The 18,709-nt window shown below is 36.2% G+C and overlaps 1 protein-coding gene across 1 annotated transcript; it reads right to left on the minus strand.

Moving 5' to 3' along the window:
• Positions 1-1,023: 1,023 nt before the first annotated feature.
• LOC113497187 (glucose 1,6-bisphosphate synthase) lies at positions 1,024-16,488 on the minus strand. Its single transcript, XM_026876602.1, has 12 exons — positions 16,122-16,488; positions 14,466-14,633; positions 9,148-9,239; positions 5,454-5,699; positions 4,793-5,012; positions 4,243-4,427; positions 3,662-3,867; positions 3,326-3,447; positions 2,861-3,037; positions 2,381-2,477; positions 1,567-1,720; positions 1,024-1,214 (listed from the first exon to the last, which is right to left on the minus strand). Exons 1-12 carry the CDS (start codon positions 16,188-16,190, stop codon positions 1,121-1,123), a joined length of 1,830 nt encoding a protein of 609 aa, XP_026732403.1. The 5' UTR covers positions 16,191-16,488; the 3' UTR covers positions 1,024-1,120.
• Positions 16,489-18,709: the final 2,221 nt, after the last annotated feature.

An 18,709-nucleotide genomic window follows, 5' to 3' on the forward strand; every position in this document is an offset into this window, starting at 1 on the left:
AAGATTGATTTTACGTGTTCACAACATTCATATTATTGTGCAATACAGCCACGACAAGTGCTCAAAACGTTTCCTTGAATTCGACCATTCCAGAAAAGCCTTTAAAATCTGTTACATTGAAAATCTACTCTCACTAAATTCAGTACCGATATATAATCTAAAGATCTTCTAAAATTTATTGCATAAAATTTTAGTCAATATAGCCTCATCTAATACATGTATATCACACTAACTACTTGTTTAACATGATTGTGCAAATAGGAAACATTAACATAACGTATTCAAAAATATATATAAAACATATTCAAAGCACTGGCAGCCTTAATCACAAACGACACCTAGTGACGTCATTGAATATCTTTTTTTGACTTGAATGAATAGTTTTAGAAATAGTATGACACTTGAAGTCAACGTTTGACTGAGTGACGTTTGTGAATGCAAAGTTTATAAAACCTTAAAAATAAATAGTAAGAAAAATAAATTTAAATTCAATATTTTTTGTAACTTGGTAACTTTTGAACGATTTCAATACAATAACAACATTGGCAAAAATTGAAAAACTTTTTTGCTTATCTAAAGAGATTTTAAACTTAAAACTCTGTTCACGAAGTTAGCTACCGACATTTGGAATGTCGCAAAAATGAAAAAAAAAAAAAATATTTTTACAAATAAGCATTTTTTATGTAATTAAACTTGTATAAAATTATAAACTAATTTGATAATCTTCTTAGCTACTACAGGTTTTTATGGGTTGGGCCAACACATATGGCATATGTCGAACATTATTTTTTTGATTATAATCTATTTTTGAAAGGCATAATATGTACATAGTAACCTTTCATTATCTATTTTTCAATAAACCGTTCATAAAAATATGCTTAAACTAATAGAAAAGATCGAGATAAAAACTCTTTAAAAGTCCAATTTATTAATAAGGCATTGAATCGGAACAAATTGACATTAAATTTGCCTAAAAAGGCTTTCCAAACTTGAACAGCAGTTAAATAGCCTTTTGATAATGAATATTGGCCCAACCTACACAACTTTTTAAATCATAGTTTTACGAATAAGTAGTGTAATAAGTTGTATACCTTATGATCTCATGAATTGTTAGTTTCTCTTAGCCTATGAGCCCATTCTCAGCTGGTTGGAGAAGCTCCTCAACAAACTCCTTGACCATCACTTTCAGTTTCGTGTTCATTTCTTGCTGTTCACTGTGAAAGGGATAATGATTAACTTTCTAAGCTTTTAAAAATACTAGGTTAGTGTTACTTAAACTTTACTTTAGAAAATGAAATGATATATGGTTCTAGGATAAATTCATCCTTTAAAATTTTCGAGGTTCGCCTTTTTTGAGCTAGTTTTCGACATTTTTCTTTCAATGGCTATCCACTTGCAAGACGGCAGATGAGATATCGCGTAGTCCATATATATTCAATAAATTCATATTTTCCATGCCAACAAACCCAAATCATATAGATAAAAATATGTGGGTATGTCTCGTTTGCCCGAGTCCAGTTATCCCCAAAATTCGTTTAAAACACTTATAATAAGTATACTCCTTACCTCCTAGTGGGCGCCTCGCAGACTAACTCCGAATAATACTTGAGCTTGGGTTCCGTCCCACTTGTCCGAATCGTCACACTTAGACCGTTGCTGCATCGGAATATTATCATCTCGCCCGACGTGTAGTCCTGGTCTAAACCAGTACCGAGGACATCTAAGGAAAGATTAAATGTGATGACTTATATTCCTATATCTTTAACAGACGTTACAGGTAGTCAGAAGCTTGAAAGTCTGACAACCAGTCTAACCAAGGGGCATCATGTTGCATAGGTAACTGTGTTGAGGAGATCAGATAGGCAGTCCTTGTAAAACACTGGTACTTAGCTGAATCCAGTTAGACTGGAAACCGACCCCAACATACATAGTTGGGAAAAGGCTAGACCAATGATGAGGTAGAACTTCAAACAAGTGGGGATGGTGACGTCGTATTAAGAAATGCCGAATTTTGTGTTTTTTTTTGCTTGAAGTACGAGTAAGATAGTCGCAAAGGAGTAAGGAGCATGTTAGGTAATGGCATCCTTCTATTCATTCTAATTATCTCAGTCCTTGATACCTCCTGCTAGGAAATTCATCTAATTGGTAGAAAGTTTTCAAATAATTCGAATATTTTCAGCCGACTTCAAAAAAGGATTCAGCTACTTCTCAATTCGGAGTTTTTATATATTTGTTATCTCACGACTTACGGATTCGAAGCCATCTTGTTTTATTTAACATGAAATAGCTGTAATTTGGTATCATGCTACTACTTATTTTTGCACCATTGTTTTTACCGTAGTAAGTGTTTATGTCACTCTTCAATGAATTTAGTACTTACTTAGGTGAGCCTCCCCGTTGATGTTCTCTGGCCATTTGAAGCCGGCGGTGAAATCGTTAATGTAAACAATCTCACATGATCCCACTTTTTTAGGATACTGGAATAAAAACCAAAATAATTTAGACAACTTATCGCCAATATTAAAAAGATCAAAATTTCTTAAAGCTGCCTTTGAGAAATTATGCGCGTTAAATTGCACTTCGATACGTATTTTTTTTATTCTCAACATTTATTGATATTGCGATCAATTCAATTACGATAGCTTGAAGCTAGTTCTTTTCATGAAATATATAAGGCTTCCATTGTTACCAGTTTTTTAATTCTGTTTTTTTATGAAGTCATTCATAAAAAAAAAAACAGAATTTTTCGACACAATGGGGGCCGGGCCCGGCCAGAAATTTGAGCTTGAGGCCCTGCCAGTTGTAATAGCCCAAAGTAATGTTCAAAAGATATATATAAAGTTCTTGTGGAGTTCCTCACCTGCCCTTGACAAGAATAGTTCCGGATCCGTCTGAAGATCTTCTGTATGGTGTTGGGCTCGTGGCAGAGGTAGTACGCGTTGTGCGTGACGTGATACCCGTACTGCGCGTACAGAGCCTGCAGCTGTCGCAGCAGGGACGAGCCCGCGCGGGACAGGTGCGAGGCCAGAGAACCCACCTGAACACAACGGATTTAGAGGTCAGAATCTGTCATCATCCCTTTTGGCGTGATCACTTATACCAGTCGACTAACCGTGTAGTCATTTAATCATTTGAAAGTTGAGGCTGGTTATTTTTGAAAAAAAAGACGAAAATATAACCTGCTCTAATGCCGTAATGTTGCATCTTAAAGTAATTTTACTGAGGGTGTCGAAGAGAGATGCTTGTCGTGTGTAGCGTTGTCTTGCTTCCACAACCATAATACGAGCGCCCCCTAGTGTGTACCACACTGGTCCTGGCAGCTCACCTGTACGGCGGCGGACACGCCGTCCTTCTCGGGCACGCGGTGGTCGCACATGTAGCCGAGCGCCTCCTCGAACGCGAACAGAGGGACTTTGTTTTGTTGAGCCAAAAGGAGTGTGGTGTTACCTGGAATGAAAAGTTTTCTTAGATTTAAGTATTCGATTGAAAAAGTGATATCTAGATTTTATGGTTGGAAAACTTTGTGACTTGCTTAATTTTTTAAGTAATTAATTAATTTTGTACCCATATATGACCTCTCTTCTATCACTTAAACTTTGCTGTGCTCGACAGGGTCCATAATTGTTTCGAAAAATTGTAACTTCAGAATTATCCCACTCACCCATCCACTTAAACCCAGTCAAGGTCTCGACGAACTCCCCCCTCCCCTTGACGATGGCCTTCAGCATCTTGGAGCTGACGATGCTGGCCATGATGTAGACCTCTGACTCGGGCTCGTGTTCCGCGCGCTTGCAGTACTGGTCCAGCAGCCACCAGCCCAGCAGGCCGCCCATCTCGTTACCCGTGAATATGTGCCAGGAGTTTGTACTACATGGATAGGAAACACTCTGATATTATTAAAGCTGAGCTCTTCACGCTTTAATAGCTGGACAAGTTATGAGAAAATTTGGTAGCTTTTTTAACTCACGTGGGTAGCTTATAAGCTTGTGTTGGTAAAAGCTGCTTGAAACTAATTATAACATTTACATAGCCTTGTAGCCAATATTATAAGCGTTATGGCGACGGAAACACTCAAATGTCAATCCAATCCTTTTTGGACAAGTAACTTGATTAATTTGTCATTTCATTACACATAAGCGATTTTATCAGATTTAGAGTATATACAAAAATGTCACTTGTCTGGAAAGGCGGTTCGTTCATGCTTTAGGCATCCTATCCATCACAGCTGTCCAAGTTACTCACGTGTCATCAAACTCGGCAACGGCCAGCCTGTCGGCATCAGGATCGTTGACGAGCACCAGCTTGACGCCCTTCTCCTCTGCGAGCTGTTTGCTGAGCTCTAAGCACTGCAGCTCCTCAGGGTTGGGGAATACCACTGTTGGGAAGTCAGGGTTTGGATCCTGTTGTTGTTTTACGCTAATTGGAGGCTGGAAATTAAAATTGGCAAGGTTAGTATAAAAAAGTTTCATATTGTGGCGCCTGACAATAGACCATTTTGGTAAGTGTGGAGTTTTCCAAGGGAATTGAAAGTTGTCTTTAAACATTTGAATGCAAGCGACGTGTCGTGGGTTCGGTCCACTTGTAGGATTAGCATTTGTGTGATCCACGAATGCTTGTCCTCTGGGTGTCTTTATGCATGTAACTTGAATGTTCGTGAATGCGTTTGTGTGCTTGTGAATTCCGCCCCCCGCGATATAAGGATCAAATTCCGCGGGAGTCGTAAAAAACATCACAAATACTTTTTTTGCTGTTTATGCATTATCACTTCAAATAGCTAATAAGTCTTCCTTACCTTAAGATTAGCAGTAGCAAACGCCTTCAAGATATACTCATAGCCGACGCCATGCATCGCGCTGTAGACTATATCGATGGCTGCTTTACTGTTATCCTCTAACACTTCAGGACTCAAGCTGATGATAGTCTCCATGTACTTGTTAGTCACTTCGTCTTGACAGATCTTTGTAAGGGGATGTGAAGCAACGTCTGTGATGTCCCAGTGAGCGTCTGGTATGCTGAAAGGGAGAATATAGAGAAGTAAAAATGAGTTTCAAGAAGGTTTTAATTAGATTTTATCAATAAATTTCGACGAGACGACTTTTTTAGATTTAACTCGACGCAATATTAATTCTGCTACGAAAACTTAACCATGGTCGATAAAACCTTTCTCAAATAGAATTAATGCTAATTTTGGAATATTTCGCATCTTTTTAAAATGTTCATACACTTGATTGATAGTCTTTTGTAATTTTCTACGGTAATGCCATTTTTTATGGAATTGATTATGATTTCTTTGTTGGACGTATTTATTTGCACGTTTAAGCAATACTTAAAGTATCACCATGTATAAGTGTTACTGCGTCTATAGTTTGTGAATGCGGGGGCGTAGGGCTGGAGAGTCTTCCGTCCAGCAGTGAACAGCAATACGTTAACTTGTACTATTAAAGTTTACTTACTCCAAGCACTGATTAATTTCATCCAGTACATTATCATCATGTGGCGATATGATCTGGCACCCGTTTCTCCAATACACCTTATAACCATTGTCTTCCTTGGGGTTGTGGGAGGCAGTCACCATGACACCGGCGACGGCGTTGTAGAGGATGGTGCCGAAGGAGACCAGCGGTGTGGCGCAGACCTCGGTGAACATGTGGACCGGGATCGATGAGGATAGGAAGACTTTGGCTGTTAGGTCTGCGAATCTGAGGAGAGGAATTGTACATAACTTTACAAGCTTGTGTTTGCGATCTAGTTTTGTTAGGCGAAGTCGGAAAAAGGCTAAGCCTATCGGACGCAATCACACCTAGCTAGGTGTGATTGCGTCCGAAATTAGTCGGGGTATTCTGATAAATACGGGTGTGTAATCCGTTGTCAAACAAATAAGTAAAGGTTGGTTTTTTCGTTTTAAGAAAAACGTGTGTTGTATCATTTTTTGCAGCATAAGTAATAACTGTTTATTTTATTTATATCTTTTCATGATAAAAAAACTGAAAGAGTTGCAAAAAACAGCCTATTTTCGATGCTTGCCAAACGATTACTCATTCCCACGTTTTATTATGATTTTTTTTTTGGTAAACATCAATATATATTTTATTTACATAAATTGCCAAGACAAATGCATTATTTAACAAGTTCAAACTAAGAATCACATAAATATTTACCATAAGTACCAAGAAAACCGAAATGTCGTTCCAAAAAAAGCTTATTGAAACGACATTTCCAATTGGAGACCAACTAGAAGCACCTGGTCGAAATTAGATTCATTGAGATTTCAGAAAGGATCTCATTGGCCAAAATGATCTTCTAAGTGCTTATATGAAGATTGATAGGTTTCGCTGGTTGTAGTAATGAAATTGTATGTTTTCATTTTTTGCGTCCTAGCCATGTAAGTATTATTTACATATGTATTTACTAAATACACATAATAATACGTATAGGACTTTCTTAGCCAGAGCCTTAGCTTAGCTCGCCAGAGATTGGACTCGTTACGGACACCTTATTTTACGGGTAATAGCTTTAAGCGGATATGTCGGACTTACACCTACTGAAAATGCCCGGGGCCCTTTCTATTTCTTAAGCCAGACTCTGGCTTATTGTGTGCTTGTGTGACCGTGGTGGAGTAGTTGGTACCCTTTTTGATACTCCTAACCATAGTTGTAATCCTAAAATGGCTTATAATTTGGAGATCTAACTTATTTTGTCAACCGGTATTACAGGTATAGTCATACATACACATACTGAAGATCGAGAATTGTTTTTCAGTACGAGAAACAAAAGGACCATTCTCCATGGAAAGTATAAATGTAAACTTCTATGTACTGTGTCAGTGCAGGAACATGACTACCGAGAAATGAACCTTGTCTGAAATTCGACTATCAATCGCATTCGCGTAACTGTGGAACGCAGTCGTGTGTAGCTGTATGTAAAGATTATTATGCATACAATAATATAAGGTTTACCGATAAGGAGAATAAAGATACTTACCTATCATAGAGTATACAAAAGGTAACAATAATAGGTAGGTTCAATGACGAGGATTTTCTATCAAATTCAACAAAACGTCTTTTTCCATTCTTGATCAATTTATGCAGTCACAAAATACTTTTATACTATAGAAATTGAAGTAGTTAGCTTCATTTTGTTAATACAATTCTCGAATAGTTTTTATGATAATTTTAGAGACAAATGTACACCTTTTTCCGTAATTGTTAATTTGAATTGTATGATAACCTAAATGTTTAAATAAATAAAACTAACTGCAAAAAAAAACAGTACCTAGTCCCAAAAAAATAGCACTATGACACAAAAGTGGAAAAATATCTTTAAAAGTGAAAGGGAAAAAACGTATTTATATTCGATTATTTAACACGTTTAAAACTACAAGTCTCGCGATAAATCGGTTAACTGTAAACGCATAGCTAATTCGATATACAAACGCAATGGGACTCGTGACTATTTTCTATATGAGATATTTGCATATACATAATACACACCATTCAGATACTATACTTACTAGAAGGTGATTAGCACTAAGTATTTCTTTGTAGCAAAGAATTTCTTGAGAGCAGTCGAGTCATTTATTGAGTGATATCGTTGTGAATTGAATGTGAAAGCCATTGCCATTTGCAGTAAATTGAAATTTTAATGAAATGAAAAAGTACGAGTAATGAAATTTTAATATTTACATGCGGTTTCGCCTCCGTGAAGGCCAGTTATGGGAAATCCAATGATCTTTCCTTAAAGTTCATAGTGAACTGGTAGATTTTATCAAAATCAGCAAAGTGGTTTATTCGTCAAACAGTAACTGACAAATAGTTCATTTTACGGATATAATTTCAGATTCGATCAACGCTGTTGTGTGATCCACGAATGCTTGTTCCCATTCTGGGTGTCTTGCGCATGTGAGTTGAATGTTTGTGAAACTTCTCGTTTCACAAGGATTGAATTAATTTGTAAAGGAGTCGTGAGAGTTATATAATAGTTTGGATTGGGAGCCAATCAAAATATGTAGTAAGAAAATCTTAACGTCAATACTACGTTACTTTATCAAGTACCAAAATAACAATCGTATTATTTTCCGAAAATATCACAATATTTGTGTCTAAGATGGTATTGACCTTTGGTGACACAACGATAAGATATAGAACGTAGTTGATAAGTATTGGCGACTCCCGCCGACGCTACTCAGGCGCATTTGTAGAGACAGACAATAAGTACTACTATTCTAACTAATATTTAACTTTGAAACAGCTTAGATCACAGGGCAGACCGCGACTTATTAATGTAGAAATTGTGGAAACGGAAACGGCATGCTACATGGTGTACAGAAATTTCTCTCCGTCAACTGCTATTGTCAAAATGTATAAATATTGAAGACGTTATTACGACGAATATTGAACAAACAAGTCTAAGCACGACAGGATGGCATCGTCAAAATGCTACCTTCCTTTGAAGCAGTCGAGAAACTAACGAGTAAAATAATAATTAAATTTAGTTTTGCCAAAACTAGCTTCGAAATTTTTTTCATACCAAGCAATTTCAGAGGTTCCAAATTCAGTTTCAAGATTTGGTGTAAACGACTACAAATTATGTGTATTATTGTTTATCCTTTAACATCGGTTCGTTGCCGACAGTACAATATGAAGCAACAGCAATTCGTCTGATTGCCTGCTGACCGGTGTATCATAGACATGACGTAATTCTGCAGGAAATATTATATTTTAGTCCTCGAACTCTAGCTACTTTTCATACTCCTACTTTTACTCACTAGGGATAAGCATAAAGGATGAATTTATTACTTTTATCATGTCTGAGCGGTTGTTTTACTTTCCATAAGCCCACCGCTTGGAATCGAATGACTGAATATAAAGTTGACTGCAAACGTTACGTAACAAAATGGGGAATCTTAGACCCTTTCGATACCCATTGCTAGTGTCGTACTCATAACCAAACTTTGGCAAACGTTACAGGGATGCTAATAATCTGTTCACATGCACATCAAATAACCTGATGCATGACACTTTTAGATCCTAATTTTAAGTTCAACCTAAATTCAAATAATCTGTCACCGCCTAAACCACAGGTAAGTGGTATTCCCATTTCTTTTCCACTGGAAACGACATATGGTAGACGAAAATACCATCATATTACCTCTTGCTGTTATATCTGCCATCGAAGCCAATCACGACGCCATTTTGCATTTGACTGTGGTTGCAGACCTTCTTTAAGTACGAGCATAGACCCTGAAACAAAACGAATAATTATAATTAAAACAAAAAGCCAAAAATAAAATAATTTAGATTATCCTCGAAGAAGTTTTCTAATGTTATTGATTTGTAGCTTTAAAGTCGTTCAATATGAATCATTGGGACATTAAACGTTTCCAGTATTAACTTCAAACATATTTATGCGACACGGTTTAAAACCTTTAGCTCCTGCTTACGTCGGTCAAACAGTCGTGGTGTTACGGTTTTTCACATCGTGATGGAAAAATAAACCTATTTTTAAACACCTTTTTCATTTCAGTTATGGTAATAGCTATGATGACACTATTAAATATTGAATAGACACTAACAAACAGCTATCATTGTATTGATTAAGATTAAGAGATAATGTTGCATCGTAAACAATATCAATCTATTTGAAGATTAATATTGTCGTTACAAGTTTAATCCAAATGCAAGTAGCAAGGAACGGAATATAGCTTCTAGCGTCCATGGTCTAATGAAATATGTTAAGAACTTTTATCTACATGGAATTGTTGGAGGATTTGGATTTATTTAGAGAGTCAACGGCGAAGGCTTGAATGCTTAGTCCGAATAGTTCGAGTTAGGTTTTTTGTCGAAACAAAAAAAATACAAAAGATGGTGAAACGTACCTATAGAAGTAGGGCCTAATAACGTCACTTGTCGGTAAAACGTGAACTGTATAATAATATTTATTTAGTCATTACACGAGATTTCAAGTTACTGTATCATCTTAATTTTTATGGGCCAAATATTAACTATGAACCAAATATTTTTTTCAATCTGAAGTAGTCGTTGAACTGGACCTTCTATTAGATGTAAACTCATTTTCTAATACGTGTCAAGCTCTACGTGGAGGTTTTTGTGTCATTAATAAACGCTTATCACTGATGATTGACAATAAACTGATTAAGCCACGTATTTATACATTTATCTTCAAGTACAATCTTCCTTGTTGAAGAGCTAAAGACAACGCACATAATATATGTCATAGATAATTCAAATTATTATGAAATATTCAAATTTAATATCTAATTATTATCTCTGTCATAAAATCAATACAAATATTGTAAACAACAATTATCAATAACATTTCTATAAAATCTTAATATCAATTTCCAATTTATCTGTTACTATAGGTATATTTAGCAATAACAACTTGATATTACGCGATCAAGTAGGTTAATCTAATAAACTAATGAGTGGACTTACTGTATTATTAATGGGTTAAAGAACTTTGAGGCCTACCTCGTAGAAGGAAGACAAACAACGCGGTGATAATTGGTAAATAACGGAGATAAATAAGGAAAACCATTGTCATTGATATCGTTAACATTGCGGTTAAACAATACATGTTCTACAATAATTCGCCTCGTAACGTGGCTAAGCTACAACTGAACAAGTTGGTTGATCACAGGTTAAGCTAAGCTAACCACGATCGGTCTGTAGATCTATTTCCCAACGAGTTTCTAAATGTTTTGGAAAGCACGTCAAATTGTGGGTCCCTGCTGTAATTTATACATCTTTGGCAATCGTTACTAGAGCGGCGTCTTTCTCATATTGTCAATTACATCATTTCAGCGATTCTAGTGAAACTGGTCGTTTTGGAAAAGGCCAGGAAGGACTGGACATGGACTAATACCGTATTTTGACAAAACAAAAAAAGTATTGTAACAAACATCGGCAAAAAGCTAATGAAATTTCTTGTTAAACGAATTATTTTAAAAACTTTTCTATAATCCAAATTAAAAGGCATCAAAAGCACCAAGGTGAACAACATATTGACCACTTGTTAATAAATCAGACTGGACCGTAGGAGAGTGAAGGGCCAGTTATTTGAGGGACAGATTCATGTCCCTTCCGCTACGACAATTGATGGCCGGACGTCGCGAATGTCATTGCGATCCTGTAGCGAGGTGGACCCTTTGTGACTGGACTAATGGATTATACTGATTGGTTTATTAGTTGCAGTCAATAGGCATGGAAATGATCTATTAGACAGTTTTAGACACCGGCCCAAAGGGTTACCGCGGTTCAGGTACATAAGGGGCAAAGGAAGGAATATGGTTGGGTTTTATTTAGTAAATGTCTGACACTCCCTTCCGCTCAACCCAAAGTGGGAGGAGTAGCTTGACGATTTCCCATCCGGAAAAAAAGGTCCGGTAGGCAAAAAAAAATGAACGAATAGTATGAGTGTCTTGAAGTGAAGGACTCTACATCTCTAGTGGACTCCCTACCATTGTTTTAATGAGAATGTAAGTTTGTTTGTAACACTTTCAGACGAAAAATACGATTAAGTATTTTTTACACAGAATCTTTGTCCACATGTTCTACTGGCACTTCGCTTTACTCGACTTATTGTCAGTTTGATGACGTTTATGATGATCTTTAATCCAGCCTTAAATCTCTCGGTTAATTTCTTTCACTTATTTTCTCTAGACGCACTAAAATTTAGCTCAGAAATAGGTAAAAACACATTTCATACAAATGTAATAGATATAATTAACCCGGTCTTTCCACAAAACCCGAAATACATGTTTGTTTATCATTGTCACCTAAACTAAACAACAGCTTGTAAATTGGTAGGTATATGTAATTTCTTTGACACAACTTTAAAGATAACGACTTTTTTATGAAGATTTTTTTTTACTTTTTATATATATGTTTGTCGGTTAGCATGTTGGCAAAAGCGACATTTACGACGTAAAATTTGACTTTTATAATTATATGTGGAAACCAATCTATTGCAACAGTTCACTGCTATATGGTCCTATTTACTACATTTTAATATTTTTTACTCTTTTATTAGGCCAGCCTAATCTTATAGCCAAAAAGAATAAATTTTTCAAGCCTTAAAAAAGTTTGATGTTTCCTCTTTTAATCAATTAATATGTATTATGATAACTTGACAGTGACTAGAAAGATCTCGCTCAAAATGGGACACAAACAGTATTAAGAATTCTAATGCCTGGATTCACACAAATTTGACGTCGCTCGAAGTAAACAAAAATCTAAAAATAGAGAGCAGCCGACTGACTATGAAATAAGAATGAGTCATTTTCTATAGATTGGTATGTCTTTTTTAAAAAAGTGATAGTAGCTGTCGCTCATGGCTTGGCCCGCCTGTATGTCGGTTAAAGCTGCAAAAAGTCCTGCTTTAACAAAATAGTATATGGTTGCTCAAGGTAACAGCTACCTACCATACAAGATTTCAACGGAATCGGTCAGGCCGTTTAGGCGTAATGAGGTCACAAACATACACATCATGTCATACTAAAATGACATGATGTGTATGTTTCTTTATTTATTACTTTTCATGACTTTTTGGTCAGCTCCATAGTATTTCCCGACGGCAGGTCAAGGTCTCTTCCTATAAAGAAGGAAGTCTTCATACCTAATAATAAATTTCCGAGGGACTAGACCTGACTGACTATCAGTACACAACTTCAGTTTCCCCAGTTCCATTGGACCAATACTTATAATCGTCAAAATTCTCAGCTTGGAAACGTAATTATCTCAACGTGGAAGGTCAAGAGCATTAACGTATAAGATAACGTATAATTGACTTAATTACCTCCTGCGGTTATCCACAGTAAATAAATATATTTATATCATATGAATAACGCGTGATTCTTTATTATAGAGGAAGGGATGAGACGGAAAATGGCCTAAATCCCGCACAAAAAAGCCATTTGGCAAACAAAATCATCTACAGGAATTGCATTGAGTGAAAATAAGGTAAACTATTTTTTTAATTGTTTGGTCACAGTACAGTATTACTTTGAAATATAACTTTCTCCGCTCGCTACCAATTGAACCAGTTAAGTTACCAGTTAAGGTACCAGTTTCCACAGGAATATCGGGATAAAACTATCCTATGTATCCACAGATTAAACTTTGAAATTCGATCATTGTCTAATCAATGACTTTATTTGTGAAAGTGTAAACATTGATTTGATCAGATCATATTCGAATCTACACGTACCTAATACTTATGTATTTCATCGATTAGATTAACAGACAGACAAATATTTTCTCAAAATGTACACAAATTGCATCATACTGGTTGGTTGACTCTTTGTTATTTGGATTTCGTCAGCTGTAGTTTTCTTCTAAAATGATACACGATTAGATATAGGAAAACAATTTTTTTTTGTATTACAGCCATATTATGGCTTTTCTTGCCGGTTCTTCTCAATAGAAATGACATTTTGGTACCGTGCGCCTAGAGTCATTCTTGCACCGTCAAAAGTGCCTAGCAAATGGCCTTCTTAAAATAAAAAGTTATGGTTTTGAACTTGATAAAAAGATAGGAAGGTGGTATTGGGCCTGTAATGGGTTTTAATAGCAAATGACTATAGAAAGCTCTCCTGGCTGCTTACTACCTCTAACTCCTAAAAAATCTCTATTGCTATTGTAAGAGCGAATCGCCCCTATATGCTTTATAGAGCACTATCTTGCTTCTACAACTGCTACTCTTTAAGCTCATTATAGACACTATAATAGAATAGCATAAAGTTCAATTTACAACAATATCGCGCACCATACATTAATTATGGACACGTTCACAATGAACTGGACGATCTGTAATTGGTTTGTCCTTACTTGTTTCACTATTTGCAATACTAGCTGAGTGGTTCAGCCCAGTGCAAATAGGAAATGATCCCACAGGAACATCAAATCGAGATAATAAGTATCTTATGTGTTAATTCAGGTTATAAACTATCTACGTACCAGATTTTGTCCAAATCTGTTCAGTGGGGTTTGCGTGAAAGCGTAACAAACCGCAATCCATAATCTTTGTAGTATGGTCGGGCATTACTTTAAAAGTTGATAGCAAATCCCATGTTCACTAGCGAAAAATATCTTTTAGTGTGTCGTAACTAAAGGGTAAAAGCGAAAACCTATTACGAAGGAAGGCTGTCGGTCTATCCGTAGTATCCGCATGGCACCAGGCACGCAAGCTGGTGTGCCAAGCTAGAAGGAGCTTTAGCAAGAATGTTAAAGTTTCACCAATGTTGCCACAGAATTACCAAAAATAGTAAGATTTAAATCAAGATTGAGCAGCGCTTACTACAGTCATAAATTGGATGAATGACCTTTCTTGCACATTAATTTTTCTATAAGCTTTTTGTACGGAACCCCATCTTAGCAGTCCGACTCACACCGGATTTCCACCTTAAATCATCTTATTTCATCAAGAACCCAAAAATGTTCACTCACCTGAGCTGTTTGTAGGACTACAACATCGTTCATAGCCTTGTATCCAGCGCCCATGCGCCCGCGCAGCCCAGCTGTGCCGAACTTCAGGCGTTGCAGCATACAGCCGCGCAGCTTGTCCCAATGTTTGTTGGATATGGCATCGAGGACCTCCTTACGAGTTTCAGGGTTCTGGACAAATAAATATATTATGTAAGCAAGGCGTTTTTATTTATAAAAATCTAACTGTGCCCGCTACATCCACCACATGGACAAGTGTATTTGGGCAGATTTTTTTGGTCTGGTTTAGACTGAATGTGGCTATCAAAAAACAGAGTACTATAAAGCTAAACAATATTTAAAAAGTTAAATACTTATCCAGTCCTTAGTTAAATCCCCTTAAATTGGGTAGGTTTGTGTTTCCTTCTACTTGTCATATACAATGTATAGAAAGCAGTGCAAGCTTCAACCAATACAGATTGTGATGAGATTTTAGTATGGTTGTCTTATTACATTAGAAAAAGATTTTGAACCAGAAGTATCTTGTTAAGTATGGAATTCAAGGATTGTGTCTCGGGCGAAAATGCCTTCACAGACACTGAAGGCACATAAACAAAGATAGCCATAGTTGTCTGCGAGGGGATGGAAACCTGCAACCTATCAAACACAAACAATGGGCAACATAACATAATGTGGTACAACATAAAACCAATTAGAATTTATTGATCCTAGTATGAACATACACACTCAATGAACATTAATTTAAATAAATTCATTCTTGCCGGTTGCAGCAGGATATTAACAACGAAACACTGTATAGATCAAACAAATGAAGCAACAAATATATCAGAAAGGAGCGAATTAAAATCAAGGTCAAATAACTGTGATACTGTCTTCTTACATCTGATACTAAAGCAATACATATATATATACAGTGTATGGTAATGAGTGAATCATTATCCTATTGTATCAATACCTACCTAGTACTATAGGTTTTGTTATAGGTAGAGAATAATGATTCTAATGATGCAATTATGTGAAAAGAGTAACTGTTGAGCTGACTTATTTAAGTAAAACCGTTTTAATATTAAGTCATGCATAAGTCCATACTGTATTTTTTTTAATAGCAATGTTTTTTTTATTATTCAAAATGAGTTCATCTTTTTTTTTTATGTTGTCTAGGAAGAGACACTCTGGAATTTAATCCTGGTGTCGCAGGGGATTCCACAAACATTCAAGTCACATGCACAAAGTTTAAGAGACACTATGTATAGTATTACTGAAATATTTATATTACACTTATCTACTTTCTACTTGAGTGTTATGGTACTATGATACTTTTAAGTTATCACATACATTTTTGTTATCTATAATAAGCTTTTAATGGACATTTCCTGCTTTTATTATTACCAACATAAGTGATATTAAGCACTTGCAATTAGTAGAATATATAGCTAGACAGATAGACACATAGAAGCAACATAAGACAATTTTTAGAATGCTGAAAAAATAATTTTAACGAAAGATAAAGGCTCAATTCGAAAAATCAAATACTATGCAATATTTGTTTGACATTACATGCACAATATCAATAAAGCAACTGTTAAGTGTGTGACGAGGGCAAGCAACGATCCCTAGTTACACTTAAATTTTCCATAATGAATGAAATCTCAGACGTACCTTGTCATGTTTCAGCCAACTGTTTACAGCGGCATCTAATTTCATATCCCCGCTATCACATACAGACATTTTACACAGTTTTTTTAATAACTTCTCCCTACAAAAAGTCTACAATGATTTTCAACAAAAGTAACGTAATCTTATAAATTATTAAAATGTATCAATGACGTACAACACGACACCACTCTTTGAAAGCCGGCTTTCGTACTAAACACAGTTTAAAAGATAAAAACGTATAAACTATACCGATTTCACTAACTTCGTGTATATTACAATTTGCACTCCATAGCAAATTTTATCAATAACTAAAGGAACTAAAATAGGCCTTATGCTTCGAGAATAAAGTTCTATGAAACAGTTTCCAGAAATTTGCAATTAAGTAAACGTCAAGTGATACGCTTTTGACACTATTGACAGAAATACTGTTCGGAAACGCTCAATCGTATATAAAATCAATTTCAACCGGTTCATTTTCAGGTTTGTAAATATTGTTGTAATATAACAAATACCTATCTGAAATATTTTCTAATTAGCTTATATAAAATAAATAAGTTTATTTTTAACTTTTAAGATGAGCATGATTATTTATAGAAGGGTAGACGCCTGGTGACAATAAATAGCAAATATTCTACGTAATCACATTCCCGATTGAATAATGAATAGGAGTTTTTTATGACTGTATTTAGTAAAACTACGAATACAAACCTCAAACCGATTGGAAAAGGTTTTGATGGAGCTTCCATATAAGAAAAAATCTTTTTTTTTGGAAGTGTGTAAGTTCTCTTTCGATGTCGACTTAAAACGTGGTAAAAATACTATTTTAAAAGTTAATACGGAATCTGTTTCTCAAAAAAACCTTCCGACACAAAATTCCGAGGAGCAGAGTTTCTATGGAAGGGCCGAAGACATGCCGTTCCTGATTGCTCACATCACATACAAATGCTCACATAACCTCCTCATAAGAAAGACTTTTGAAGCGTGGAAGCGAGATAGAAAACTACACGGCATGGAGCGGCATCTCGCTCGCACAACATTAACCCTAGAAAGATAGTCTGCGTAAAATTGACGCATGCATTCTTGAAATATTGCTCTCTCTTTCTAAATAGCGCGAATCCGTCGCTGTGCGTTTAGGACATCTCAGTCGCCGCTTGGAGCTCCCGTGAGGCGTGCTTGTCAATGCGGTAAGTGTCACTGATTTTGAACTATAACGACCGCGTGAGTCAAAATGACGCATGATTATCTTTTACGTGACTTTTAAGATTTAACTCATACGATAATTATATTGTTATTTCATGTTCTACTTACGTGATAACTTATTATATATATATTTTCTTGTTATAGATATCGTGACTAATATATAATAAAATGGGTAGTTCTTTAGACGATGAGCATATCCTCTCTGCTCTTCTGCAAAGCGATGACGAGCTTGTTGGTGAGGATTCTGACAGTGAAATATCAGATCACGTAAGTGAAGATGACGTCCAGAGCGATACAGAAGAAGCGTTTATAGATGAGGTACATGAAGTGCAGCCAACGTCAAGCGGTAGTGAAATATTAGACGAACAAAATGTTATTGAACAACCAGGTTCTTCATTGGCTTCTAACAAAATCTTGACCTTGCCACAGAGGACTATTAGAGGTAAGAATAAACATTGTTGGTCAACTTCAAAGTCCACGAGGCGTAGCCGAGTCTCTGCACTGAACATTGTCAGATCTCAAAGAGGTCCGACGCGTATGTGCCGCAATATATATGACCCACTTTTATGCTTCAAACTATTTTTTACTGATGAGATAATTTCGGAAATTGTAAAATGGACAAATGCTGAGATATCATTGAAACGTCGGGAATCTATGACAGGTGCTACATTTCGTGACACGAATGAAGATGAAATCTATGCTTTCTTTGGTATTCTGGTAATGACAGCAGTGAGAAAAGATAACCACATGTCCACAGATGACCTCTTTGATCGATCTTTGTCAATGGTGTACGTCTCTGTAATGAGTCGTGATCGTTTTGATTTTTTGATACGATGTCTTAGAATGGATGACAAAAGTATACGGCCCACACTTCGAGAAAACGATGTATTTACTCCTGTTAGAAAAATATGGGATCTCTTTATCCATCAGTGCATACAAAATTACACTCCAGGGGCTCATTTGACCATAGATGAACAGTTACTTGGTTTTAGAGGACGGTGTCCGTTTAGGATGTATATCCCAAACAAGCCAAGTAAGTATGGAATAAAAATCCTCATGATGTGTGACAGTGGTACAAAGTATATGATAAATGGAATGCCTTATTTGGGAAGAGGAACACAGACCAACGGAGTACCACTCGGTGAATACTACGTGAAGGAGTTATCAAAGCCTGTGCACGGTAGTTGTCGTAATATTACGTGTGACAATTGGTTCACCTCAATCCCTTTGGCAAAAAACTTACTACAAGAACCGTATAAGTTAACCATTGTGGGAACCGTGCGATCAAACAAACGCGAGATACCGGAAGTACTGAAAAACAGTCGCTCCAGGCCAGTGGGAACATCGATGTTTTGTTTTGACGGACCCCTTACTCTCGTCTCATATAAACC

Source organism: Trichoplusia ni, chromosome 9, assembly GCF_003590095.1.
Source record: "Trichoplusia ni isolate ovarian cell line Hi5 chromosome 9, tn1, whole genome shotgun sequence".
Lineage (NCBI taxonomy): Eukaryota > Metazoa > Arthropoda > Insecta > Lepidoptera > Noctuidae > Trichoplusia > Trichoplusia ni.